General features: G+C 39.6%; 2 protein-coding genes across 3 annotated transcripts; one reads left to right on the forward strand and one right to left on the reverse strand.

Annotated features, from left to right (window-relative positions):
• The first annotated feature begins 5225 nt into the window (after window positions 1–5225).
• Window positions 5226–12534, forward strand: LOC103445052 (probable protein S-acyltransferase 23). 2 transcript variants are annotated; one of them, XM_029109531.2, is made up of 13 exons: window positions 5226–5636; window positions 5882–6022; window positions 7362–7474; window positions 8192–8271; window positions 8584–8747; window positions 9257–9395; window positions 9490–9589; window positions 9995–10052; window positions 10791–10868; window positions 11001–11099; window positions 11212–11290; window positions 11379–11527; window positions 12117–12534. In XM_029109531.2, the coding sequence occupies exons 1-13, from the start codon at window positions 5403–5405 to the stop codon at window positions 12240–12242; spliced, it is 1560 nt and encodes a 519-aa protein (XP_028965364.1). In that variant the 5' UTR covers window positions 5226–5402; the 3' UTR covers window positions 12243–12534. The 2 variants fall into 2 exon arrangements, with proteins under 2 accessions (XP_028965364.1, XP_070662813.1); XM_070806712.1 differs by lacking the exon at window positions 10791–10868.
• A 12871-nt stretch (window positions 12535–25405) lies between these two features.
• On the reverse strand, window positions 25406–25949 carry LOC103433041 (auxin-induced protein 15A-like). The gene has a single exon (XM_008371265.4). It carries the CDS (start codon window positions 25891–25893, stop codon window positions 25540–25542), a length of 354 nt encoding a protein of 117 aa, XP_008369487.2. The 5' UTR covers window positions 25894–25949; the 3' UTR covers window positions 25406–25539.
• Window positions 25950–26811: the final 862 nt, after the last annotated feature.

Consider the following 26811-nt stretch of genomic DNA (forward strand, 5'->3'; position numbering starts at 1 on the left):
ATATCCGAGGTAAAGTAGGAGTAGCCGAAATTGTAGGAAAGCTGAGAGAAAATCGATTACGGTGGTTTGGACATGTGCAAAGAAGGCCTACTGACGCTCCGGTTAGAAGATGCGACTACGGGATAGAGGTTCAGGGCCGAAGGGGTAGAGGAAGACCTAGGAAAATTTTGGAAGAGACTCTAAGAAAAGATTTAGAATACTTGGATCTAACGGAGGACATGACACAGGACCGAGCACAATGGCGTTCTAAGATTCATATAGCCGACCCTACTCAGTGACTTGGATTTTTCAAGTCTCCAACTGAGAAGTTTTCCTCATTCGAGAAATTAAGGGAACACTACCTCAACCTACATGCTTCACTTACAAAGCTTCAACATACAAGCTTCAACAAAAGAAAAATTCAAAGAACTTAGCGAAGAAGGCTTTGGTGTATTTAACACAATACGTTGAAATGAAGCAAAACTTATTTATTGATATCTCCGATAAGTTATAAATATGTACATATACATGAGTCAAAATAAACAAACAAGAGGGGGCCTTCACAAAGGTTGCTTAGGAAAAGTCTCAGCAGTCGGTAGAGCCCCAGAAAGAGAAGGCACCGGAGGGTGATCACTCGGAGCCTCAGTATTGGACAGAACCCTAGAAGGAAGATGCATCGGAGGCTGATCATTTGGAGCTTCATTACGCGGTACAGCCCTAGAAGACGAAGGCAATAAATGCCTTTGGAACAAACCCACAAACCTCTGATGATCAAGTAAAATCTGACCATCAGATTCCTTCACTTGGTTAAGCTTCCTCTTCATGTTTGTAGCATAGTCATATGCGAGCCTGTGCAACTGTTTATTCTCATGCTTGAGCCCTTTAATCTCCTACTTGAGACTCATCACTTCAGCCGCCAATGATTCAACTTGGCGGGTTCGAGCAAATAGGCGTTGGGCCATATTCGACACAGAACCTGCACATTGAACACTGAGAGCCAGAGAATCCTTAACAGCCAACTTATCAGACCGTTTGGAAAGAAGTCTGTTATCTTTGGGAGTGAGAATGTTCCTGGCCACCACCGCAGCGGTCATATCATTCTTCATTACGGAATCCCCAACAGTAAGAGGACCAGTAGGGGATAAGAAGGATGGGTGCCATATGTTGTCTGGAGAAGGCGCGGCTGCCTCTTCACAGAGGTTCAAGTTAAAACGACGGTCGGAAGGGCCAGACATTTTCAAAGGTATTGAAGAGAGAAGAGGTCGGACAAATCAAGATCTTAGAAGTGCAAGAATGGAGCTTCTACTGGTGGAGATTCAAGTGTGCTTTGGAACTTAATGCCAACCTCTATAAAAATCTGCACTCGACGGAACTTCAGAAATCGAAGAGGCGCCTGCTCAGAAATCGAAGATGCGTTTGCTTTATCAAAAGTTGGGCTGCTTAGAGACCACGAGGGCCGATCTCAGAGATCGAAGAGGCATTTGCTTTCTCAAAAGCTGGGCTACTCAAAGACTACGAGGGCCGATCTCAAAAATCGAAGAGGCGCTTGCTTTCTCAAAAGCTGGGCTGCTCAGAGACCACGAGGGCCGATCTTAGAAATCGAAGAGGCACCTGCTTTCTCAGCTTTGTCAGCACTTGTCACATGCACACTCAGCTTTGCGGAAAGTACGGGCAATCTGTCGAAGATTTCTGGTGAAGTAGAAAGCATGTGAATCTTACTGTTCAATCATCCACTTTCCACACGCAACATCAGCTCATGGGTACCACAAATAACTTTGTCAAAGATCTATGACAAAGTTTAGACACGTGAAGCTTGCAGCTCCCACTACATCGCTATGACCAAGAAGGGTAAAAGAATAGCAAAGAAACAGCACTAACAAAGTTTAGACACATAAATTTTCAAGGTTTAGCTACCATATTATTACCCACAAGGGTAAAGGAACAGCATCACTGCTGGATAATTGGAAAGTCCCTGTGTGTCAACCTCTGTGCTCCGTGGCAAGGTAGACTAGCAAAAATGCCCAACCTTTACTCACATTCGAGAAAACACTCCCAACAAGATTGTTTGCTCCAAATTCGACGAGGCACCGCCTTCAGAATCTCGAGAACCAGACTCCCAACAAGATTACTTTCTCAAAAATCAAAGAGACACCGCTCTCCGAATTTCAAGAGCCAGACTCCTAGCAGGATTGCTTTCTCAAAAATCGAAGAGGCACTGTTCTCCGAATCTCGAGAGCCAGATTCCCGACAGGATCGCTTGTTTGAAAACCGAAGAGGCATCGCTTTCTCAACTTCGAGAGCCAAATCTCCTTGGATAAAGCTTGTCTGTAATCTTCACACGCAACATCAGCTTTCCAGATACCATAGACCACTTTTTCAAAGTGCTTTGACATAGTTAAAACACGTGAAGCGGGCAGTTCCCACTACAGTGCTATGACCAAGAAGGGTAAAGGAATAGCATTACTACTTATTGTTAGGGAGACTCTTATATATGTCGACCTCCATCCTCAATGGACAGGCAGACCTGCAAAAATGCTCAACCCTTCCTCATATCTGAGAGGGCAGTCCCAACGAATCCTCTCGAAATACTCAGCTTTCTTTCCCCCCCAATAATACCTCAGCAAACAAGCTACACCAAAGCAAGAATATCTCATATCATCAGGGTTAAAAGCAAGAGTATCCTATATCATGCTTTTCCCTGTCTTTTCCTTTGACCTTGTTTTTACCTGCAAGACAAGGAGAAAGAGAGCAATCAGTCAGCACTTGGAATCAAGCTTCCAGTCAGGAACTGACTGCCTAGAACCCTTTACCTGATTGCTTACCTGGCATTGCTCTCGAGTACTCATGCTTCCAGAGAAGATACCACATCTGCCTGAGGAACAGAAAGGGCCAGTGAGAAGGATACAAGGAAGCATGTGGAGACAAGCGTAACAGAACACGTGCCGATACTTCCACTACTTTGTCAACAGCAAAAGTATCCCATATCAGCAGGGTCGAACGTACTCTAGATTTGATAGACTTGTTTTGACCCTCAAATTCTTCAGTCGCCCTTATACTCTGGAGGTAACCAGAAAACCCTCCAGCCCAGTTCAAGAATAAGCCTGTGGAAAGTTACTTTTTCAAAAGCAAAAGTATCTCATATCATCTCTTTTCCTTTTCTTCTCTTTATCCTTCATGCTGCCTGCAAGATAAGGAGAATGAGAACAATCAGCCGAAACTCGAAATCAAACTTCTGATCTGGGACTGATTGCTTGGAGCTCTGATTGCTTACCTTGTCTGTCACCTCTTTCAGCAGATCCCCTAGCTCGGCGACTTGGGGGACTCCTACTACATGGTTTGTATCGCGCTTGACCACGTCTGAAACTACAAGTAAGCTTCAAGTGAAATTGATACATTACCTTGTGCATCTCCACCAGTTAAAGATACCACCCCTGGACGGAGGAAGAGTACTTCCAGAGAAGATGCCACATCTACTTATGAGATAGATAAGGCAAGTGAAGACGATACCACACTTCGGTACTTAGAAGTTTTCTGATTACTCAGCGGCTTGAATCTTGCAAGTCCCCAACCGATGAGCTTCCCCTCTAACCAGGAGGCCAATCACAGAACGACACATGTCGACATCAGAAGCCAATCATAGCGCGACATGTGTCAACATCGGAAGCCAATCACAACACGACACGTGTCAATGTCAGAATAAGGCTAGAAACTCTCTTCTATAAAAGGAGATCATTCTCCCAAAATATTTCCTAATGCCATTTGTACTAAATCATTCACTTGTACCCACTAAAGGAGAGCTTGAACCTATGTACTTGTGTAAACCATTCACAATTAATGAGAACTCCTCTACTTTGTGGACGTAGCCAATCTGGGTGAACCACGTACATCTTGTGTTTGCTCTCATGTCTCTATCCTTTTACATACTTATCCACACTAATGATCGGAGCAATCTAGCGAAGGTCACAAACTTAATACTTTCTGTTGTACCAAAGTCTTCATTGATTTTGTGCATCAACAATCCTTAAGTCCTTACCTTTTTGCATTGGTAATGGATGAGTTAACAAGACATATTCAAGATGTTATTCCTCGGTGTATGCTTTATGCAAACGATATAGGGTTGATAGATGAAACTCAGGAAGGGGTAAATGCGAAGCTTAACCTTTGGAGAGAAGTGTTGGAATCTAAAGGTCTTCGCCCAAGCCGATCAAAGACAGAATATATGGAATACAAGCGGGATGGATGAAGTGGAAGAGTGTATCTGGTGTGTTTTGTGACCGTCGTATGCCACTAAAGCTCAAGGGAAAATTTTATAGGACGACAATAAGGTCGGCGATGCTGTATGACACAGAATGTTGGGCGGTGAAGCATCAACACGTACACAAAATGGGTGTAGCGGAGATGAGAATGCTTCGTTAGAGGTGTGAGCTCACGAGAAAGGATAAGATTAGGAATGAGTGGGTTGGACATGTGCAAAGAAGGCCTACTGATGCTCCAGTACGAAGATGTGACTACGGGACAGACGTTCAGGACCGAAGGGGTAGAGGAAGACCTAGGAAAACTTTGGAAGAGACCCTAAGAAAAGACTTAGAGTACTTGGATCTAACGGAGGACATGACACAAAACCGAGCGCAATGGCGTTCTAGGATTCACATAGTCGACCCCACTTAATGGGAAAAGGCTTTGTTGTTGTTGTTGTTGGTTGTATCATACTATTATGGTGTTCTTATCCAAGTATTTTTCAATAAAAATTCATAAGATATATATATTTTTTTTTTTGACTAACCGATAGTGTAGTGGATTAAATTGTTAAATATTTGGGGAGGAGGATCGATGGAATGCCCACATCAAGGTGCATAGACATAATTGTTTTTCACCATTACGTTAAGGCGTTACATGCAAAATTCACAAGATACATATAGCAATATCGTCTTAACATGATTTGGTATAAAAAAATAGATTAAATTAATTAAAAGAGCGATGGTAAGCTATATTTAAACTGAACCCAAATCATCTCCGGATCTAATGATCCTGGGCCTAAGGATCAACTGATCCAGACCGTTGAAATTTGTTCCAACGACTACAATTATTATAACTTTTAGAAGAACCTTATGTTTGTAACCGTTGAATCAAATTTCAACCGTCTGGATCATTTGATCCTTAGACTCAGGATTGTTAGTTCATTTAAACCATCACTTTTCTAAAGAAAAGATATAGAATAAAAAAATATTATGATGGAGATAGTCGTCATCATGACGCATTGTGATGGATTTTTGCAACCGAAACCTGTGTCAGCAGTAGTTACTACGGATGCAGAGGAAGTAGAGTTCCGCAATTCACTTGAGAAACCCTATCATCTGAAATTCTCAATCCCTCCTCCGTTACAGTGATTGAGTGCCCTCCCTTATGTTGTTAGCTCTGCAGCGATGGCTTCTTCAGAGATAGAGGTGGTGTCGTCGGAACCAAAAACCCAGAAAAACCCTGCGGAAATGCCCGTGCTTGACGTCTTCTCTGCTTCTGCTTATGGCGATTTTCAGAAACTCAGAAAGTTCGTCGAGCAAGATGGTGCCTCTCTCTCCAAGCCAGACGTCCATGGCTACTACGCCCTCCATTGGGCTGCTCTCAATAACTTCCCCGATATCGCTCACTACATAATTCAGGTATCTATGCTCTAAAACCTTTCTCTCTCTCTGAATTAGCTTTTTTTCTTTGCTGGGTTTGTGAGGAAAGGTTGAATTTTGCAGTGGGTTTGTGTGGAAATGTTCAAATTTTGCAGTGGGTTTGGTTACTGGTGATGAAGCATATTCTGTTTTTATTTTGTCCCATTTTTGGTATTGGACTGCTGTATTCTTTAGTGAGGTTGGCTTGATCTGTATTAATGTACTTGTTATTGATGTGGTCAAAGCATGGCGGCGATGTCAGTGCGACTGACAATGTACAGCAGACAGCATTGCATTGGGCAGCTGTGCAGGGTGCAATTTTGGCGGCGGATGTGCTCTTGCAGAATGGAGCTAGGGTTGAGGCAGCTGATGTACATGACTACCGGGTAATTGTCTCATTTCCTCTCTTTTTAATTTTTTTTTTCATTTTCCTTAATTTTCTTGTTTGAGTTTGTCTATTTTGAAATAGAAACTATTATATTAGGCTGAACCAGGTATATGATTAAGGATTAGGATTCATTGATGCATACATTTCTTGTGAAACAAATGATGAAGACCCATGGTCCCTGGATAATCCGCTTCCTTCCTTGCTTCAGCAATTTCATCCAACCCCACAAATAGACCACCTCAACATTCTCAGTGCCTACCCCCTTAATCCCCGCCAAATAATCTGGGACTGGACTACCCACCAGTCATTTGCACCAAGTACTCCACAACTTTTTCTTCTGTTCATCTGAAATGATACATCTTTTCCCATACCGCACGTGTCTCTCTCTACTGCAAAGGATCTCTAATTAGGGTTCTCTGAGACTTCTAGGCCGGTCCAAACCCCCATATCACCCAGTTCTTGCAAAAGGAATTAAAGAAGCTCAATTGGGGGGGGGGGGGGGAGATTATAGAGAATTTAGGAAGGAAGAAAATGCCATGGGAAGGATGCTCATCCTGTCATACCTATTTTGGTTCCCTGTGTATCATTCTTACACTTTTGACTTGGGACCCATTTCTTTAAAAGTAGTTCCCCATAGTCTTGCCCTGCTCTTGTATATCTGTATTGTGGGACATGTATGTTCTATTCATGTTCCTAATTTTTTCAGTTCTTGTATCTATGTTTATGTTTACTGAGGTTCTTTTCTCTTACAAAACTGTTAGCTTTGAGTTCATTGAGATTGAGATAATTTTCAGACACTAAAATGGACCTTTAAAACCTTGATTCCACCTTTTTATTGGTGGAAATGAAGAGCTGAAAGTGGAGACGTGGCGTGGATGAGATTCCAGAAGCGATGGAGCGTGTTATTCATGGGTCACACGTAGTTTTCATTAGTTTTACTTAAATTAAGTATTCAACTGCCGAATCCAACGACTAAAAGTGAAGCCCAGTTTTTAACACTAGTTGCATATGTAACATACGTTAATGAGATGAAGTACATGTGTACAAATTTTCTTTGGTGTGGTGACTTGCAGATAATCAGTTTTTGGCACTGACGGTTGACTGCAATGTGTTGGCATACTTTGTCGCTATGTTCTCAATATGTAGCATTATTTATTTTATAAAGCGATTATTATATTTATAATCATATTATTTTTTGGAAGATTTATATTTAATATGAATTTAATTTTGATGGGGTGATGTATACTTTAAAACTAGTTGTTAGTCCTATATTTTCATGCATGCAAGGGATGTTATTGCTACTAGTTTTTTCTTGTCACTTGTTTAATTTACCGCAGGCAGTTCACGTTGCTGCTCAATATGGGCAAACATCTTTTTTGAATCACATTGTTGCAATATATCACGCTGATTTTGATGCCCCTGATAATGAGGGGAGGAGTCCTCTTCATTGGTATGTTGAAAGGCTATACTATGGCATACTGACATGGTTTACGTTGACATAGATAATCTGTGACATTGACATCAAGCTTTTTTAATTTCTCCATGACAACATGGGCTGTCATGAATTAAATCTATTCATAGGCACGTTGTTTTATGCACACGTGCAAAGAATGTGTGGATAAAGGGTTGAAGTGGTTATTTATTGCTCATTTATCCCTACCTTTTTTCTAATGTAACTCTGTGACCCTTGTGGAGGTATGCAGATTGGTATTAGAACCATAAAATGACTCCTGGTGTGTTATAAGGACTTGCAGGGGTACAATACCTGTCTGTATACCCCCACAAAGCTTTCAATATCAGATGTGGTTCATTATGTACATCTACATAAAGCACCGGAATTAGTTCATTCTAGATTTGATTTGTCCATAACACTAGCATCCAACTTCTTTGCCTTTTTGTTAATGTTGTTTAGTATGCATGGAATACTTCGAGTTGTCTAGATTATCCTTTGCGATTATTTGATTGGTCTATTTTGATCATCTGTGTTTTTGACTGAGCCTTTAAATGACAAAAGTGCCACATCTGATTAGCAAAACAAGTTTTCTGAACTGAGGTCATTGATCAAATTATTCTGTTCTGTGTAGCAGTCATACGTATCTGGTAACATGAAATATTTGTTGTGAGACTGTCTACAGGAAAATTAATCAATTATTATATTTTCAACCAGGGCCGCCTATAAAGGTTTTGCAGATACAGTTAGATTGCTTCTGTTTAGAGATGCATGCCAAGGGAGACAAGATAAAGAAGGTAAATGTGCACTATTCACCTAAATATGTTGTGTTCTGGTTATATTAGTAGTACAATTAAATTTCTACATCAGCTGTTTATGTAATGTGTCAAAACTGGCTTGAGTAGAAGAGAGTGATTAGACATGTTTCGTGACGGGTGTCAAATAATGCAATACATAACACGTCGATGGCTATGATCATGAATTTGCTACCTTAGGATACTTGTAAATATTTTTTTTCTTTTATATCGAACAATATTACTTTCAATCATGCTAATTCTTCTTTTTGGTTCTCTGCTCTCTGGTCTGATTTGAGTATACTATTGTATTAGGTTGTACCCCTTTGCACTGGGCTGCTTTAAGGGGGAACATGGAGGCTTGCACTGTGCTTGTCTATGCTGGCTCTAAGAAGGAATTAATGGTGAAAGACAATACTGGTTTTACTCCTGTTCAGATTGCATCTGATAAAGGTCATCAGCGTGTCGCTCTCTTCCTTGTACGTAAATTTATATTTGTAGCACTCCTGGTAGCTTTCTCATCACCAAATCTAACGAGACTTGAAAAGCAGATATGGGAATATGAGGTTCAGTTTGGGAGGAGGTTTTGATATCGGACCATGTCTTGCAATGGTTGCATAGATTCATCTCATAGATTTTGACATTTCTTATTATTCACAGTTTCTTTTCTTTGTTGAGAATTTAGTGTAATGTATAGTACATATATAAGGTAAGCAAATTGGTTACTGGTTCTCATGTACTTTCCATAACTTACATGCCTCCCCAAACATGAATTTGTTTTCTCTTTTCTGGAATAGTTGCAGGAGTTTGTAAACATATATGTCATATCTATCCTTCTGTATATTTTCTTCCCATGAGAAAAGTAATTTCAAGTGATGTGTCCCCTGTGGATGGGAAAATTGTATTCTACAACATTTGGTTAACAATTAATAGGTATATTTAAAATATAACCATGTTAGAAACAAGGGTTTATTTATATCTTGTGCAGGCTAACCAGCAGCGGGCTCATAGAAAATGCTGGAGAGACAAATTTTGCATTGGGAAGATGGCGGATATTGGTTACGCACCTGTCTTGTTGTGTATAATAGTCTTTCAGACAGTTCTCTTTATGAACTCAGTCCTCGCAGGTAGTAAAGCCTGTTCCAGTTTTCCTTTAGATTTCAGATAGATTGAGTTCCCTTGCTAATTATTCCTTACTGACTACATACTTACTCATGTTAGCACCTAATCTGACAAAGGTTACTGCTGCTGTCGGTCTTTGGGGATGGGCTGCCATTTCATTAGCAGTGGGTTCCTTGATTATGTTCTACAGGTGCAGCAGGTAATTCTTTCCTGGAATCCATAATTAAAAGTAAATTCAAATTTTATGTTCGTCTTCTCCAGTTCTCGGAAATGGGTATGTTTTTAATTAGTTTCAGTAAGAAAATTTGAATGTGCGTTGATACTTGAACTTCTAATTTACACAGTGTAGTAGTTACTTAGCACTAAATGTTGGTTTTTTCCACAGCCACCAGATAATCCCACCCGGTCCTTTTTTGGAGGAACCTAATACATCTGAAACATTGCCAAGAGATTACCAGCCTGGCAAATTCATGCTTTAATAGTAGATGTGCTTTATATATATATATATACCACAAATCTTCTGTTTAGTAATGAATTATCTAAACAATTATCTGCCACATTTACTACTGTGATGTCGTTAAACAATTACCACATTTGCTTGCAGTAAGGATCCAGGTTACATCAAAAGAGCAGGGGATTTCAGCAATCCTATAAATACAGAGGTATGCAATGTTTCTGTTTAGTCTTTATCATCTATGTTCAAAATAAGTAGTCTTCTGATGACTAACCGTAACAATTTCTATTTATTCATTTATTTTCTTTTCTGAAGCCATCAGTTTCTCTAAAACAGAAGGTGGTAGGCATGAAACTTATTTTGAACTTATTTAGGTCGATAGTTTGAATCTCATCTGATGGAAAAATGTTAAGTGCATCTTTTATGACAGCATCACATATGCATAAGTAAAAAAATCGTGTATCACAAGATTTGGATGAAACGGAACTGAGAGAGGTCCAAAATCAAGGAATTGTCATGTAAAGAAAACTCTACTCCTTCCCATCAAAATTTTCAATGATCCTTGTTTTTGTTTCCAACCACAGCACTGAAAGCTAAGCTATTGATCTGCAACTACAGAAGACTTTCACCTTCTTCCCCAAACTCAAAGATCAATTATTCTGATAGAACAAAAGAACCCTTGATTTTGGAATTATGCAAGACAAGTCAGTCTCCCTCAGCAATATATATGCGACCAGGCAATAAATGACCCATATAATGCAATTGAAAAATAATGATGTCACAAGACATGCTCGAGTTTTTAAACCTACATATTCTGCGTGCATATGTGGTAAAAACAATTTTACTCTGTATGTGGCAGTGTTCAGAAATGCAGCTCCAGATGGGGCCTTGCTGACTTATATACTTGTGTAACTGAGCTTACTAATAGGGCACCAACATTTTTCAGGATCCTTTGTTGAATATTGCTTTAAACAATTCCTCTGTATGGATGGGAAATTGGTCTCAACTTTGCCCCACTTGCACGGTTAACTTGATGTCCTATTTTCTTTCAAAGAGGATACTAAATATAATAATATATTTGGATATTTCTTTATGGTGCACATGATTATTGTGTATTTGATTAATGTCATGTTTTTCTGACGTTCTTTTGTTTCAGATAATTAGACCTGTTCGCTCTAAACACTGCCCCACATGTAACCGATGTGTAGAACAGTTTGACCATCATTGTCCATGGATATCTAATTGTGTTGGAAAGGTAAGTAGTGCTAACTTCTTATCATAGTCCAACTCAGTATAACTATGTTATGGATTCTTGAGGTCACATTTGTTTCCACCAGCTTCACCGCCTCTTAATTTGCTTCTTGCAGAGAAACAAACGGGATTTCTTTATATTTATCTGCTTAGGAACTTTGACGTCACTCCTTTCTACTGCCGTTGCAGTTCAAAGTATGTGGGTAGCAGACATTATGAACTTTGCGTTGAACTATTTGTTTCATTTTTTTACTAGATGACAGCTGTCTTTTCCTGATGACAGGGATTTGGAGTGCATTGCCGGGATTGCAAACAGAAGAAACATGGATTCGTCGTGTGGTAGTTCAATATCCTAGTATTGTTGCTTTTCTGTTTGTGGACATAATCATTTTGATAGCTGCTACAACCCTAACGAAGGCACAGGCAACTCAGGTAATTGATGGAACCCTTGCTACATAATGTTAGCTTAAGTTAGCAAAAGACAAAACATGTGTTCCTCCGAAAATGTGAAAACTACATCTACTGAGATGGGAATCATACTCTTGAAATGGATTAACTAGCATTCTGTTGCATTCAAGGATTAGCCAGCTCATACGGTCTTTAATTTGGAAGACAATTTATTTTTTGTTTACCTCCCTTTCCTTCTTTCTTGAGATTTTTCCTTTTGCGGTGGTATAAATATCGATTGAAGAACTCGTTAAGTTATGGGAAAAGAATGTGGGAGCAGATAGCAATTGATAAGAAAGTTATGCCCCTTTTGGCATCCTGTTGAGAATACTAGCAAGAGAAACGAAAATGGCCATGAAGACTAATTAATGAATTGGATGTTGCAAAATTTGGCTCTCTTTTTTGTAGTTAAAGTTAGTTTTCTTTACTATTTTGTACCTGCACATTGGTATGTTTTTTTGAATTTGACCCCTTCATTAGTCTAATTTTCACAGATGTACTTACAGTAATTGCCTTTTAAACTCTTCTAAGTTAGTGAGACTAGACTGATTATGTTGTTTCATCTCTGAAACAGATAGCTCGAAATATCACCACCAATGAATTGGCAAATGCTAATCGTTATGGGTATCTTCGCGGTCCAGATGGGCGGTTCCAAAACCCGTATAACCATGGGTGCAGAAAAATTGTTCTGATTTTCTGATTCAGGGCCACACTGATGATGATGAAATTGCCTGGTCTCCATTGCAGCAGGTTGCCAGTTAGTACTCAGAACGTTAATCGGTCCTCTCCATTGTCCCAGGCTACGGATGACGCTTGGCGTTCCACCTGTATTTGCTTGTATCTAGGTTACCCAATTCGTATACATAATTCCCGGTCATTTACTACTACTACAAAGTACAAACTCCATTTTCAGTTAGCCACCACATGTACAATTGAAACAACAAAATGCAAAAGAAATGAAAGCTTTTTATCGTGCGATTGTCTTCTGCACAGATCGTCTTTCTCCTCAGTTTCAGATTATTATTGGCATGGAATGAGAGTTGATGCTTGAAATAATGCGACCTATTATGCCTCCGGACAATTTGCTTACCATGATGAGAATTGCGCATGTTTCATTTTATTTTTTATTCTTGCTTGGTGGATGTCTTGTTGTAACTTGTACCTTGAACCCTACATCATAGAATTTGTTCAGCTTTGACACCATGACACTGTCAATCACAATACTCAACTGGATTGAGATCCACTTCTAGATTTGTGTCTCGAGCCCGAAGAGATTTAGACTGCTCAATTTCAATCATGTGATGTCTATTAGCCAATTTCACTGGTCACTTTCCAAACACTCAAACTTGAACGGCTTGGATCTTTTACTCTCTCTTGAACGGTTCAAACACAAGGATCTGAAGTGGATCTCATTTCCAACTTGAAACTGAAGAATTTTTCCAAAGATTGAGAGAAAACCACCATCTTTTCATCTCTTCAATGTTTTGTAACTTCCTGACGTAATTGGCTCTTTGAGGGTTGGCTTTGGCTGGGTATTTAAATGTTCAGGCTCTTAAATGCGTCTCAAATATGCTACACAAAATTTGAAAAGTAACCTATGTAGAACGTGTTACTGTCAAGTGATTATCCCTTCTAAGAATATGTATTGTCATGGTAAGTTTTTCTACACATCATGTAAGTTGCACTCGACAAATGTAACTCTCAAATACTAATTTGTTCGTTACGTGACAATTTAAAGAGTAAAATTTACAAATTTACAATTTTAAACTTAACTTACTTTACAAACTTTATTGTCGGATTATAATCTTTTTTCTCACCGTGTTTATGGTCAAAATCTATTTTGGCCATTGGGTTTTCAATTTAGCAAATTTTGACCACTCTGTTTTACAAAATTTGCAATTTTAGTTACATCTGTCAATTTTGTTAATGCAATATTAAAATTAGTTTACCAATATGTTACAATTTGTGGTGTTTATTGGAGATGCTCTTCTTAAAATATGTTAGAATTTGAGATGTCAGCGAATAGAAAAGCACACTCATCCATGAAAGGAAAGATTGATGCCAATTAAGAAAAAGAAATCAGAAAGAGAGGATCTGCAAGTGATGTGGGATTGAAGTCAGTCAGGACTCAGGACTCGGGACTCACCATATTAATCATCAATGACAGATCAGAAAGACGCAGAATCAGTTATATACTGACTACTGAGTAGTGACACTGCATGTGCGTTTCAAGTCATTGCCCATATCGATGGAAATAGCCGCAACTACTACTTTCTGCAGATTGGTCAGAGACTCACAGGTGACGCCAAACTATATAGATATATATTATATCCAATGTGTTTGTACCATACTTAATCAATCCCAAAACTACTGAGCACCGGTCAACGTTATACCGTCAAGGACCCAGAAGAGTTTCCCTCCAACCAGGAGGTCAATCACAACGCGATACGTGTCGACATCAGAAGCAAATCATAGCGCGACACGTGTCAACATCAGAAGCCAATCACAACACGACACGTGTCAATGTCAGAATAAAACTAGAAACTCTCTTCTATAAATAGAGATCATCATCTCACAATATTTCCGAATATCATTTGTACTAAATCATTCACTAGTACTCATTAAATGAGAGCTTGAATCTATGTACTTGTGTAAACCTTTCACAATTAATGAGAACTCCTCTACTCTATGGACGTAGCCAATCTAGGTGAACCACGTACATCTTTTGTTTGCTTCCCTGCCCCTATCTATTTACATACTTATCCACACTAGTGACCGAAGCAATCTAGCGAAGGTCATAAACTTAACACTTTCTGTTGTACCAAAGTCCTCATTGATTTTGTGCATCAACATTTGGCGCCGTCTGTGGGAACGACACTTATTCCCACTCTCTTCAGCTTTGCTAAGCTGGTTTCCACCATTCGTACACTCTCTTTTGACCAGACATCCTTCTCCAACATGGGGAGCGAAGGAAGCCACAACACACAGAATGACACCCCTCTTGCACCTAGTGTAAAACAACGAAAGAAGGAAGGAAAGAGGGTTGCTCTTTAAGCTAAAGTCGATGAGCTAGAAGCTCAGAACAACAAGATAGCAATGAAGAATGAGGTCCTCCAGGAGCAGTATGCGAAGCTCTTTGAGACGCTTCACGAAACTAGGCGTACTCAAACACGTGAGCTCGTTGCCTCTGTGGACATCAATCATCATCTGGGTGCCCCCAACACGGAGGGTCACCTCCCTTCGACATGGGTATCCTTGATGAGGAACGAGCTAATCATCAAAACATTGATCAACATGAGACTTCTCTCAACCCAGATACTTCGACCTGAAGTAGAAAAAGTGGAGGAAGACACATCCTTGCAGAAGGGTTGGAAGGATCGAAAGCCGTTTATCGTGACTACCGAGACTTCCTAAAGCAACGTTGAGAGAATCCCCTCCACATATCCTCGAAGATCAATGACCCAAGGGTTTCTGAAAAACTTGGTCCCCTTCCACGACCCAAGCCAGCTGCCAATCTAGGGAAGGAACAACAGGTCCTAGAGGAACATAAAGGTACGGGAGACTCTGAGGTATTCCGACAGACTCGCCCTAGAAGTCAGTACGGCGAGTCCAAGAAAAAACCACACGCCCTTGCTCAAACTTTCCTACTTCCAAAAGGCGATGGAGACTTACGAAAGAAAATTCCAGTGGTACATGACTCCACTTAAGACCCCATTGTCCTACAGCTTCTTGAGGAGGTAAACAAGTTGAAGGCCGAACGTCAGGCCGAGATACCTGACTAAAACCAACCCAGGCTTGGCCCTCTCACAAGAAGGATCCTCGACACCCCCTTCAAGCGAAGACAAAACAAAAGCTTGGTTTACAACTCTATACTGGAAGGGAGGACCCAATTGAACACCTTAACCTCTTTGAGTCCACCATGGCATATCGTATGCACACCGACGAAGAGCGATGTCTTCTCTTCCCCTCCACCTTCTCTGGCAGAGCTCTAAACTGGTATTGCCATCTTCCATCTGAGACAGTAGACTCATTTGAGGAATTGAGGAAACTGTTTGTCTCTCAACACATCTTCCAGACCGATTACTTGCATTTTGCAGATGACTTGTACACAGAAGTCGGACAAGTCACTACGAGAGTATGTCGGTTGCTTCAGCCATGAGTATTCTCGCTGCACTGAGGCAGATGACAAGACTGCCCTCAAGGCCTTCACGGCAGGCCTATGTGATTGTTTCTTCAAGTACATGATCAATGCCAACACTTGGAAAACTTACTCTGAGGTGATGACACAGGCTTACAACCACGCTTCCGTCGAAGCAAGGACATACCAAGGGAACCCTTATATGGTTAACCCCTATCAACAAATGGGAAGTGGAAGTCAAGTTCTACCAAGTGAGGAGATATTGGCCATTTAGACACCCAATGCATCGTCTCCTGCCTCATTTAGCTACTCGCTAAGTCACCAAACGTATCTGTCTATTGGTAAGATGAAGGATTTTTACTCTCAGCAGGCCCATTACAACAAGAAGGATAAAAGTTCGTATCAAGACAACCAGGGGTGAACGTACCGTCGACTATTATGACTATGGGGCCAAGCCTCACTCTTTTAAAGTGGAGGACTAGGTACTGAAGGAAATGATATTATAAGAAGTCATACACATTACAAATGTTTTGACTCTTAACTGCTTGAGATCTTTTGTCACACAAGCCATTCGACAAATATTTAAAGAAGAGGGAATTCAGATAACTTCTTATGAGTCTTTTGCGTTCCTAACACTGGAACACTTGGTCTACGCTGACCTACCCTTATACTCCAACTCAGAGCTTCAACATGCGTACTTTGACACAAAGTATGTGATACTAAGTGTTACAACCAATATGGGTCACATATCAAAAGCATGGATCCCTTCATGTATAGCAAAACATTTATAAGCATCACTCATATCAATCAACATAAACATTATACATTCCAACACATTCATACATAAACATCATACATTCCAACACATCCATACATAAGCCAACTGTGCTTCGAAATGGTTCAACATACTTTGTGTCTTCAACACTTGCTACAATGTGTCTCGACACCTTGCCCTTATTCTCACCAATCAAGTGATGAAATGTGAAGAAGGAACTCATCTTCATGCCACCAACCAGGTGATGAAATGTACAACTCGTACTCTAATATCATTTGGCAACTTGCCACTCGTGCCACCAACCAGGTGAAGAAGGAACTCATCTTCGTGCCACCAACCAGGTGATGAAATGTACAACCCGTACTCCCCTTCATGCCACCAACCAGGTGATGAAATGTACAACCCGTATTCTAATATCATTTGGCAACTTGCCACTCATGCCACCAACTAGGTGAAGAAGGAACTCATCTTCATGCCACAGACCAGGTGATGAAATGTATAACCCGTACTCTCCTTCATGTCACCAACCAGGTGATGAAATGCATAACCAGTACTCTAATATCATTTGGCAACTTGCCACTCATGCCACCAACCATGTGAAGAAGGAACTCATCTTCATGCCATCAACCAGGTGATGAAATGTACAACCCGTACTCTCCTTCATGCCATCAACCAGGTGATGAAATGTATAACCCGTACTCTAATATCATTTGGCAACTTGCCATTCATGCCACCAACCAGGTGAAGAAGGAACTCATCCTCGTGCCACCAACCAGGTGATGAAATGTGATGAAAGGTGATGAAGGAACTCACCTTTGTACCACCAACCAAGTGATGAAAGCAACTCACCATTCATTCCACCTACCAGAAGACGAGTGGTACAACTTATACATGTGAACTTCTAGCATTCACAAATAATCAAAAGCCCTCAAACTTGACAACTCAACTAGGGGATCACTTATCCCCAACAAGAGTTGTAGTCATCAACAAAGTCTTATTGCAAGCCAATAACAACTTCAGTGCATGTTATATGAAGATCAAGCTATTCAGCCCTCTTGCATTTGCTTCAGACATTTCCCCTCTGTAACAATGCAAATACTACAACTCGTAGAAAGCTTCACACTCTTGATCAAGACAGTGTGAAGCAAAACCAATTTATGGTGCCAACAAGAGCTTCATCAAAGGAGTTTAACCACAATTCTCAAAAGCTTCACACACTCTTGATCAAGACAGTGCAAAGCAAAACCAATTTATAGTGCCAACAAGAGCTTCATCAATGGAGGACAAGACAGTGTGAAGCAAAACCAATTTATGGTGCCAATAAGAGCTTCATCAATGGAGGACAACCACAATTCACAAAAGCTTCACACATTCTTGATCAAGACAGTTTGAAGCAAAACCAATTTATGGTGCTAACAAAAACTTCATCAAAGGAGTTCAACCACAATTCTTAAAAGCTTCACACACTCTTGATCAAGACAGTGTGAAGCAAAATCAATTTATGGTGCCAACAAAAGCTTCATCAAAGGAGTTCAACCACAATTCTCAAAAGCTTCACGCACTCTTGATGAAGCAAAACCAATTTATGGTGCCAACAAAAGCTTCATCAAAGGAGTTCAACCACAATTCTCAAAAGCTTCACGCACTCTTGATCAAGGCAGTGTGAAGCAAAACCAATTTATGGTGCCAACAAAAGCTTCATAAATGGAGGGCAACTACAATTCTCAAACTTTCGAGGCAAATTCAAGACTGTTCGAAGCAAATTCAATTTATATGGTTCATCCAAACCTTCGACTACTACAAGGTGTGGCTTGCATCACAATCTCTTACTCAACAGTGTGGAAGCAAAATTTGTATATGTTGTCTCTCCCACATTTTCAAATTTCTAGTTTCCCAAAAAAAAAAAAAAAAAAAAGGGAAATTCAATAAAGCTTTATCAATGGAGAACAAAAATTCTGAAAAGCTTCACACTATCTTGATCGAGATAGTGTGAAGCAAAATCAATTCGTGGTACCCAACAAAGCTTCACCAACAAAAGCTTCATCAATGGAGGACAACTACAAATTCTCAAAAGCTTCACACTATCTTGATCAAGATAGTGTGAAGCAAAATCAATTCATGGTACCCAACAAAAGCTTTACCTACAAAGCTTCAACTACAAAGCTTCACCCATAAAAGCTTCACCCACAAAAGCTTCACCCATAAAAGCTTCACCAACAAAAGCTTCAGACACCACAAAAGCTTCACCCACAAAAACTTCACCCACCACAAAAGCTTCACCCATAAAAGCTTCACCAACAAAAGCTTCACCCACAAAAGCTTCACCCATAAAAGCTTCCCCCACCACAAAAGCTTCACCCACAAAAGCTTCCCCCACCACAAAAGTTTCATCAACAAAAGCTTTACCCACCACAAAAGCTCTAACAAAAGCTTCACCCATTAAAGCTTCCCCCACCACAAAAGCTTCACCCACAAAAGCTTCACCCACAAAAGCTTCCCCCACCACAAAAGCTTCATCAACAAAAGCTTTACCCACCACAAAAGCTTCACCCACAAAAGCTTCACCCGCCACAAAAGCTTCACCCATAAAAGCTTCACCAACAAAAGCTTCATCCACAAAAGCTTCCCTCACCAACAAAAGCTTCACCCACCACAAAAGCTTCACCTACAAAGCTTCAACACAAAAGCTTCACACTATCTTGATCAAGATAGTGTGAAGCAAAATCAATTCATGGTACCCAACAAAGCTTCACCTATAAAGCTTTATATATATATATATTCGGAAATTCGAAAATTCAGAAACTCGAAAATTCGAAAATTAAAAAAAAAGAAAAAAGAAAAAAAGAAGCCTAGGCCTCATCTTCTTTGGACCTAACAACTTTCATAACAAATATATATGAAGGAGGAGTTTTGGGCTACCACTTAGAAAGGAAAATGGTGAAGTTTTGTTACTTTGGAAACTTGGCTACTAGCAAGACACCTCATTCGTCAACTCCCTCGACCGGAGACTTGGGGGACTCCTACCATATGCTATTGCACCTTGATACTCGGAAGTCTCACGACCACTCAGTGACTTGGATTTTTTCAAGTCTCAAACCGAGAAGTTGTCCTCACTTGGGAAATTAAGGGAGCACTACCTCAACCTACATGCTTCACTCACAAAGCTTCAACATACAAGATTTAACAAAAGGAAAAATTCAAATAACTTAGTGAAGAAGACCTTGGTGTATTTAACACAATATGTTGAAATGAAGCAAAGCTTGTTTATTGACAGAGCCCTAGAAAAAGGAGGCACCAGAGGGTGATTATTCGGAGCCTCAGTACTAGGCAGAACCCCAGAAGGATGAGGCACCGAAGGTTGATCATTTGGAGCTTTATTATGCGGTATAGCCCCAGAAGACGAAAGCAATAAATGCATTTGGAACAAACCCACAAACCTCTGATGATTAAGTAAAATCTGACCATCAGATTCTTGCAGCTGGTCGGGTTTCCTCGTCATGTTTGTAGCATAGTCATGTGCGAGCCTGTGCAACTGTTTATTCTCATGCTTGAGCCATCTGATTTCCTGTTTGAGACTTATCACTTCAGCCGGCAATGATTCAACTTAGCGGGTTCGAGCAAATAGGCGTTGGGTCATATTAGACACAGAATCTGCACACTGGACACTGTGAACCAGATAATCCTTAACAGCCAACTCATCAGACCGTTTGGAAAGTAGTCTGTTATCTTTGGGAGTGAGAATGTTCTTGACCATCACCGCAGCGGTCATATCATTCTTCATCATAGAGTCCCCAACGGTAAGATGACTAGTAGGGGATAAGAAGGATGGGCGTCATACGTTGTCTTGAGAAGGCATGGTTGCCTCTTCACCAAAGTTCAAGTCAAAACGACGGTCGGATGAGCCAGACATTCTCAGAAATGATGAAGGAGTAATGAGGTGCAATAAATCTCTGAAGTAAGGGGAAAATTCCTACAAGCAATAACTCTCTGAATGTACTTCTTGCACACAATTGGTGCCCTTATAAAAGAAAAGGCAACAGGGCCGTTGGTTAAAAAATCGAAGAGGCACCACTCTTCGGATTCCGAAGAGGCACCACTTTCCACACGCAACATCAGCTCCTCGGGTACCACAGATAACTTTGCCAAAGATCTCTGATAAAGTTTAGACACATAAATTTTGAAGGTCCAACTACCCTACTATTACCCACAAGGGTAAAGGAACAACACCATTGCTTGATAACTAGAAAGTCCCAATGTGTGTCAACCTCCGTGCTCCGTGGCAAGGCAGATTGGCAAAAGTGCCAAACCTTTACTCACATTTGAGAAAACACTCCCAACAAGATTTCTTGCTCAAAAATTGAAGAGGCACCGCTCTCTGAATCTCAAGAGCCAAACTCCCAACAGGATTACGTGCTCAAAAATCGAAGAGGCACCGCCCTCCGAATCTCGAGAATTAGACTCCCAACAGGATTACTTTCTCAAAAATCGAAAAGACACTGCTCTCCGAATCTCGAGAGCCAGACTCCCAACAGGATTACATGCTCAAAAATCGAAGAGGCACCGCCCTCCGAATCTCGAGAGCCAGATTCCCAACAGGATTACTTTCTCAAAAATCGAAGAAGCACTGCTCTCCGAATCTCAAGAGTCAGACTCCCAACATGATTGCTTACTCAAAAATCGAAGAGGCACTGTTCTCTGAATCTCAAGAGCCAGATCCCTAATAGGATTGCTTGTTCGAAAATCGAAGAGGCATCGCTCTCCGAACTTCGAGAGCCAAATTTCCTTGGATAAAGCTTGTCTGCAATCTTCACACGCAACATCAGCTTTCCAGATACCACAGACCATTTTTTCAAAGTGCTCTGACAAAGTTAAAACACGTGAAGCTTGCAGCTCCCATTACATTGCTATGACTAAGAAGGGTAAAGGAATAACATTACTACTTGTTGTTAGGGAGACTTTTATATATGTCAACCTCCATCCTCCATAGCCAGGCAGACCTGCAAATAAAAAAAAAATGCTCAACTTTTCTTCACATCTGAGAGGGCACTCTTAGTAGAGTCTCTCGAAATACTCAGCTTTTTTTCCTCCCGATAATACCTCTGCAAACAAGCCATACTAGAGCAAGAGTATCTCATATCATCAGGGTTAAAAGCAAGAGTATCTCATATCATTCTTTTTCCCTATCTTTTCATTTGGCCTTGTTCTTACTTGCAAGACAAGGAGAAATAGAGCAATCAGCCGGCACTTGGAATCAAGCTTCCAGTCAGGAACTGACTGCCTGGAACCCCTTGCCTGATTACTTATCTGGCATTGCTCTCGAGTACTCATCTTCAACATCTTATACTTCCAGAGAAGATACCATATCTGCCTGAGGAACATATAGGGCAAGTGAGAAGGATACAAGGAAACATGTGGAGACAAACATAACGGAACACGTGCCGATACATCCACTACTTTGTCAACAACAAAAGTATCCTATATTATCAGGGTCGAACGTACTCTAGATTTGATAGACTTGTTTTGACCCTCAAATTCTTGAGTCAGCCTTATACTCTGGAAGAAACCAGAAAACCTTCCAGCCCAGTTCAAGAATAAGCCTGTGGAAAGTTACTTCTTCAAAAGCAAAAGTATCTCATATCATCTATTCTCCATTTGCTTCTCCTTATCCTTGTTGCTGTTTACGACACAAGGAGAATGAGAACAATCAACCGGAAGCCGAAGTCGAACCTCTGATCCAGATTGCTTGCTTGGAAGTCTGATTGCTTACCTTGTCTGTTACCTCATTCGGCAAATTTCCTAGCTCGGCGACTTGGAGGACTCTTACTATAGGGTTTGTATCGCACTTGACCAAGCCCGAAACTACAAGTAAGCTTTAAGTGAAATTGATACATTACCTTGTGCATCTTCATCGGTTAAAGATACCACCCCTAGATGGAGGAAAAGTACTTCCAGAGAAGATGCCACATCTACATATGAGACAGATAAAGCAAGTGAAAATGATACCACACTTCGGTACTTAGAAGTTTCGTGATTACTCAATGGCTTGGATCTTGCAAGTCCCCACCGAGGAACTTCCCTTACTCGAGAACTTAGGGGAGCACTGTTTGTACCATACTTGACCAATCCCGAAACTATTGAGCACTTGTCAATGTTATACCGTCAAGGATTCAAAAGAGTTTCCTCCAACCAGGAGGCTAATCACAGTGCGACACGTGTCGACAACAGAAGCCGATCATAGCGCGACATGTGTCAACATCAGAAGCCAATCACAACACGACACGTGTCAATGTCAGAATGAAACTAGAAACTCTCTTCTATAAATAGAGATCATTCTCTCACAATATTTCCGAATGTCATTTGTACTAAATCATTCACTAGTACTCACTAAAGGAGAGCTTGAACCTATATACTTGTGTAAACCCTTCACAATTAATGAGAACTCATCTACTCCATGGACGTAGCCAATCTGGGTGAACCACGTACATCTTGTGTTTGCTTCCCTGCCCCTATCCATTTACATACTTATCCACATTAGTGACCGGAGCAATCTAGCGAAGATCACAAACTTAACACTTTCTGTTGTACCAAAGTCCTCACTGATTTTGTGCATCAACACAATGAAATCATGCCTTTCTAAAGCTCCATTCTGTATAGACTAATCCAGAATTTATATATCCAATCATGCAAGTGCATATATCATGGAAGTGATTTTCATACAACCTTTTTTGAACTCATATTTGATTTGATGTACAAACATTCAAAATTTTATTTCTCTTCATAATTCTTCTTTAATTATGTATTCTTTTATCTCCCACCACCCTTCTTTCATCTTTCATTTCTCATATATGCTTTCCTCGTATCATAGATATATAAAATGTGAAAATTAAAAAGAAAAACAAAAATCACTGTCGACCAAACTCTATATTTACAAATAGTATAAAATAAGGGTGATGATAGAAAGGTCATTTGTTTTTTTATCATATTTGTAGACCACAAGTTGTGACCATTGATGGTTGAATTCTTTCTTTAATTCATTAAAAATAAAATTTCAACCATCAACCACTACATTATTTAGTTACAAAGTATGGTCTAAAAAGATAATCTCCTTGTATTTTTCAAAATTTTAGATGAAAGAAAAAAACCAAAAAGCTAAAGCAGCGAAAGGGGCTTCAGAAAGCTAGCTTTTTTGTCTCATAATAACACAGGTGAATAGTACCCATGAAATGAAATTTTCAAATTTCCATGCATGCCATCCTTTCTCTCTTTATTGTACGCCATCAGTCTTGCAAGAACCAAATTTGAAATTTGGGGCGTCCCTTCTCCAAGCGATCTCTCTCGTCTCCCAGGTCGTGTTCTACCAGCTCACGTCCTTCCTCTTGTATGAAAATTTCAACCAAATTTGATTGCTACAATGACTCTTCATAACTACATATGAAGGCATTCTAAACGTGATCGTCATATTGATGACCCTAATGATTTTTCTGAAGAAAGTGATAAAGATACTGATGAAGAATACCATAATTATCAAGCTAAACGACCACATGAGATAGAAGCATTAAGAAATAACATAGTCTTAAGTTTGATGAATGCATCTAATTAGACTACTTTGTTATTGAAACAACTTTTGGATTGTTTTTATATTTGAAGTGTATCAGTTGATTGATGGTATTTCAAGTGTATAGTAGTGTTGTGCTAAAGAATCCTAGCTACCAAGTTTGTAATATTCTAATATTTTAATATTAGAGATGGGTTTAAATTAAGATATAATATTTTTTAAAAGTATATTTAATAATTGACATTTATTTGCCAAACAATTAAAGTAATAGCACGTCCAGGATTATACCATTTTGGATCATTTTATAAGGTTCTAACTATTTTACATAAAAATTTACCAAACCCAAACACTGTTTTTTTTTTCTTTGTTGCTAAAAACACATTAACAACTATAGTTTTCTAAACATTTTGATACTTTATTTCACAGCACAGTAGAAATTTTTTTCAAGCACATCAATATCAAACTAGCCCTTGGTTATGTACTGCTTTGCCAAATCACAGCTTGGAATGCCACTCTTACATGTGCTTCCATTGCATTTCCATGATCAACGATAAAATTTGGTTGGCTCTTTCCCATTTCGCGAAGACCTCCCTTCCTGCAGCAGTACTTTCTTCAGTTAAGGCAGACGACTGAGATTGATTGAAAGCAATATTGAACTCTCACATCCCAGATGGATTTCAATTCCCTGCTTCCAAGACTTAAAGTTATTGCCATTCAGTTTCTCAATGTTAATACGAGCAAGTTAAATCCTGCAGAAAATATTAAAAAATGATTTGCAAATTCATCAATTTGTGACAAATTCAATGAACATTAATCCTTTTTTGTCACACTTAAAACTCTAGATCCAGTCTACCCACTTTTTTTGGCGTGAAGGAGGAGGATCGGCTAGGGTTATTCAGGAGAAAGAACCTAGACCTAGGATGATACCATGTGAAATTATATTTTCTTGTATTGATTAATTGTCAATTTACAGATTAGATAGAGTACACGTACACAATAGAGTAATTACTAAGTATTTATCATTAAAAACCAAAATTTGTAAATTGACAATATCAAAAAACTCTATCTAATCTGTAAATTGTTTGGAGTGCGCACCAAGACTAGTCATATACAACTTTATATATTTAACGTAATCTAGGAGATTGCGGATAGATTTGAAGAGATGAGAGAATCTCGCTAACACTTTTCACTTTCATGAGGCTATAACTGCCTCTTATTTCAAATTTGAGTTCATTACTTTGCCTTCATATAATGTTTAATACTAGTTTAAACAATATTAAGTCTAATAATAACATCAGTCCATACACTTATATGTCGACACATATATATCCTTAAGTGATAGTTTGGTCTTACTCACACTATGGAAAACTCGTGTACACCACTTTGTATATGGTCTAGAGCAACAAGTTAAGAACTACTACTGAATTAAGAGTGACGAGCAAAGGTATTAAATGTACATATGACATTCTTCTACCATTTACAGAACTATGAACTAAGGCAATAATTAACTTCCTATATAGTCTCAGAACTTATCTAATATTTAAACGGAAAGTGAGGTCCGTAAAATGCCTTTCACTGCAAGGAATTCTAAGGCCACCCACTTGATGATCAAAACCAAACTCTTCGGCAGCCTGACTCAACAAATCTTGGAATGAAGGGTGGTTCAAGTAGGAAACCGGAATCACAAACCGCTTCTTCTCCTCGTCTTCCTCTCCGACATAAACCGCAAAACAGCCTTTCGGAACATCCAACGTTGTTGTTGCTGTTATTGTCGATGCAAGTGGTGTATATAAGAAATGGTACTTGAAATGTTGAGACCTCTTATGTCTTCGGACAATTTGCTTAGCATGATGAAGAACAATGTCTGCTACACGAATGCCCATTTAACTTAGTAGAGCAAACTGAAATTGTACACGATAAGAAATTGAGAGCATTTCCTTGAGACTTGATAGTGTTGATGTAATGGTTTATTTGTGGGTGTTTATATAGAGAGAGCAGAGCAGCCTGATTTTTTATGGACAACTTGTACCTTGCTATGTACTGTACTTTTTTGTTCAATTATATGGCCCAATTTGGAATGGGGTCCAACGATCAGATGGCTTGCCCATTGTTTCTCCATAGAAAGAAGAGAAACCATTGGTTTTAGGAGTGAATTTTTTATGGGAAATGATATTCCACAATTTTTTTAGATTTCTATAATTTTTGTTTTTTTATATCTATTAACGTTCTTTTATTATTCAATTTAACAGTTACAAATTAATAGGCTTGTGTACATCACTTTCCTTTTTGACATGTTTATGCAACAACTCGATTTCAATTCTTTATGAAGTTTTGAGTTTAACTTACTGATTGCTCAACGAGAATACAAAACATTACATGATTCGCTAAGTATGAGTAACAAACTGATCAAGTTAGTATCAAACTCACAGCTAGCAGTAACATGAGTTTGATATGGCAAACACGTTTTACGTGATATTACATGAAGAAAATGATATTAGAGTTCGTATCAATTGGATTTCATGGGAAAATATGTGCCGTTCCAAGAAGAAGGGTGGTCTTGGCCTTCGGTCGTTATATGACTTCAATCTTGCGCTCCTTGCCAAGCAAGGGTGGCGGTTGGTTCAGAATCCAGATTCCTTGGCGTCTCAACTGTTAAAGGCCAAGTACTTTCCTCATAATACTTTTTGGCAGGCGTCACTTGGATCTTCCCCGTCAGTGTGTTGGAGGGGCATTTTGGAAGCACGATCAATTCTGGAAAATGGGTCTCGTTGGCGGGTGAGGAATGGCAGTTCGATTAGGAT

The sequence above is a fragment of the Malus domestica genome, chromosome 10 (genome assembly GCF_042453785.1).
Source record: "Malus domestica chromosome 10, GDT2T_hap1".
Lineage (NCBI taxonomy): Eukaryota > Viridiplantae > Streptophyta > Magnoliopsida > Rosales > Rosaceae > Malus > Malus domestica.